Consider the following 1513-nt stretch of genomic DNA (forward strand, 5'->3'; position numbering starts at 1 on the left):
GGGGGGGGGGGGGGGGGGGGGGGAGATTGACATGCAATAAAATTGAGTGGGGTAAAAAAAGGTAGGGCAAAGGAACAGCCAGGCCAAGACATACCTTTTCTGCTGCAGCAGGTTGATTTCATCCAGGCGCCTGGCCCAGGACTTTTCGCCCTGTAAGCTGCGCAACAGAGAGTTCCAGAGCCTGAGGAGCAGCCCGTGCTTCCCAGGCAGGAACATCCCCATTGTCTTGCGGCTTTGCCCTCTTCAGCCGAAACTCAGACCTGCGGCTCCATCTCTTTCTCCCTTTGCTGTTTCTTTGCAAATGTTTGTTGGTTTTGTCCCCTGCCCCGTTCTGCCAGTAGGACAAGACGATCTGAGTGGGAGACAGATGCTCCTGCAGAAATGTCAGTTTGGGAGAGGGCTGGATGGTTGTACGGCAGGCACTTTGGCGGTGCTCCAGAGACAGATACAACCTGCCCGCGAGTTGCTGAGAGAGAGAACACACCCCTCTCTTCCAAGTTACCTTCTTATTTAAAGAGACACAGCTTTGTTTGGCAGTCACACAGGTACTCACATTGTCCACAGAGCAATCTCACTTGTAGTCTGCACAAAGATTGTTGTGGGCATCTTAGAGCTGGAGAAAAGTTTTAAGACCAAGAGCAAAGGTTGCCAGCGCTTATTTGTGGCTGTTTGGCATTTTCCCTCCTTCTCCTTCTCTCTCTCTCTCCCCCTGTACAAGAGGAAAGAATATTGTCAAGAGAGGGAATGGGAAGTTTGGCTTATACATACAATGCAACTGGTTCAAGCGGATCTTCTCCCAGATGCTCATCTCTTGACACACTGCAAGTGCATTTGATGAGATGTGGGTCAACATGTGTCTCTGAAAATCAAGACTGTCCTTGGCTTTGGATTCTACCCCTGAGCCACAGTAATTCTTCTCCTCGTGCTGTAGAAGCTGCAGGCCACATGGGCTGGGGGCTCTGGCAACAGGCTGGCTTGATACAGGTGCCACTCAAGAACCAGCCCATACTCAAGACCTCCTGCATGCTGGTTTTCTGTGCCCTACCCCCCTGAGGCCTTCAGTCAAGCCCCTGAGAATAGGCCTGGGAGGTCATGCACCTTTGACATGTGCCATTAAATTCACAGAGTGGCAGGGGAGGTGTGGAGTAGGCAAAGCTCATGTGTTCTCTTCCCTTTGGCTGCCCATCCCCTTCCATGCACCCCTCCTGAGTCCCAAGACAGCTGATCCCACAGGTGTCCCTTAGTTGGGACTTTGGAAATCTGGTCATCTCAAATTGGCATCCATGCCAAGAACCATGGTGTCCCCTCCCTCCTCTCAGCCACCTGCTCCAAAACTTATTTGCCCTGCCAACTGGGCCAGATTTAAACCTACTGGGTGCTGGAGACAGAAAAAGCCTCGTGCCCTGAACAATCTGTGGCATTTGACTTTGGTTTTGTTTTATTAGAGGCCTCCTGCTAAACAGAGGGAGCAAGGAGGCTGGTCTGTACTCTGGCCAGGACCACAGCAGAAGGA

At 51.8% G+C, this 1513-nt stretch overlaps 1 protein-coding gene across 1 annotated transcript in view; it reads right to left on the reverse strand.

The window, feature by feature from the left end:
• Positions 1–453, reverse strand: part of TRPV6 (transient receptor potential cation channel subfamily V member 6) — a 79303-nt gene extending 78850 nt beyond the window's left edge. Inside the window, exon 1 of the mRNA XM_019527692.1 lies at positions 95–453. Coding sequence (XP_019383237.1) covers positions 95–222 — 128 coding nt within the window. The 5' untranslated portion in view covers positions 223–453. The remainder of the gene's footprint in view (positions 1–94) is intronic.
• Positions 454–1513: the final 1060 nt, after the last annotated feature.

Source organism: Gavialis gangeticus, unplaced genomic scaffold, assembly GCF_001723915.1.
Source record: "Gavialis gangeticus isolate Ggan-Ray unplaced genomic scaffold, GavGan_comp1, whole genome shotgun sequence".
NCBI classification, from domain to species: Eukaryota; Metazoa; Chordata; order Crocodylia; family Gavialidae; genus Gavialis; species Gavialis gangeticus.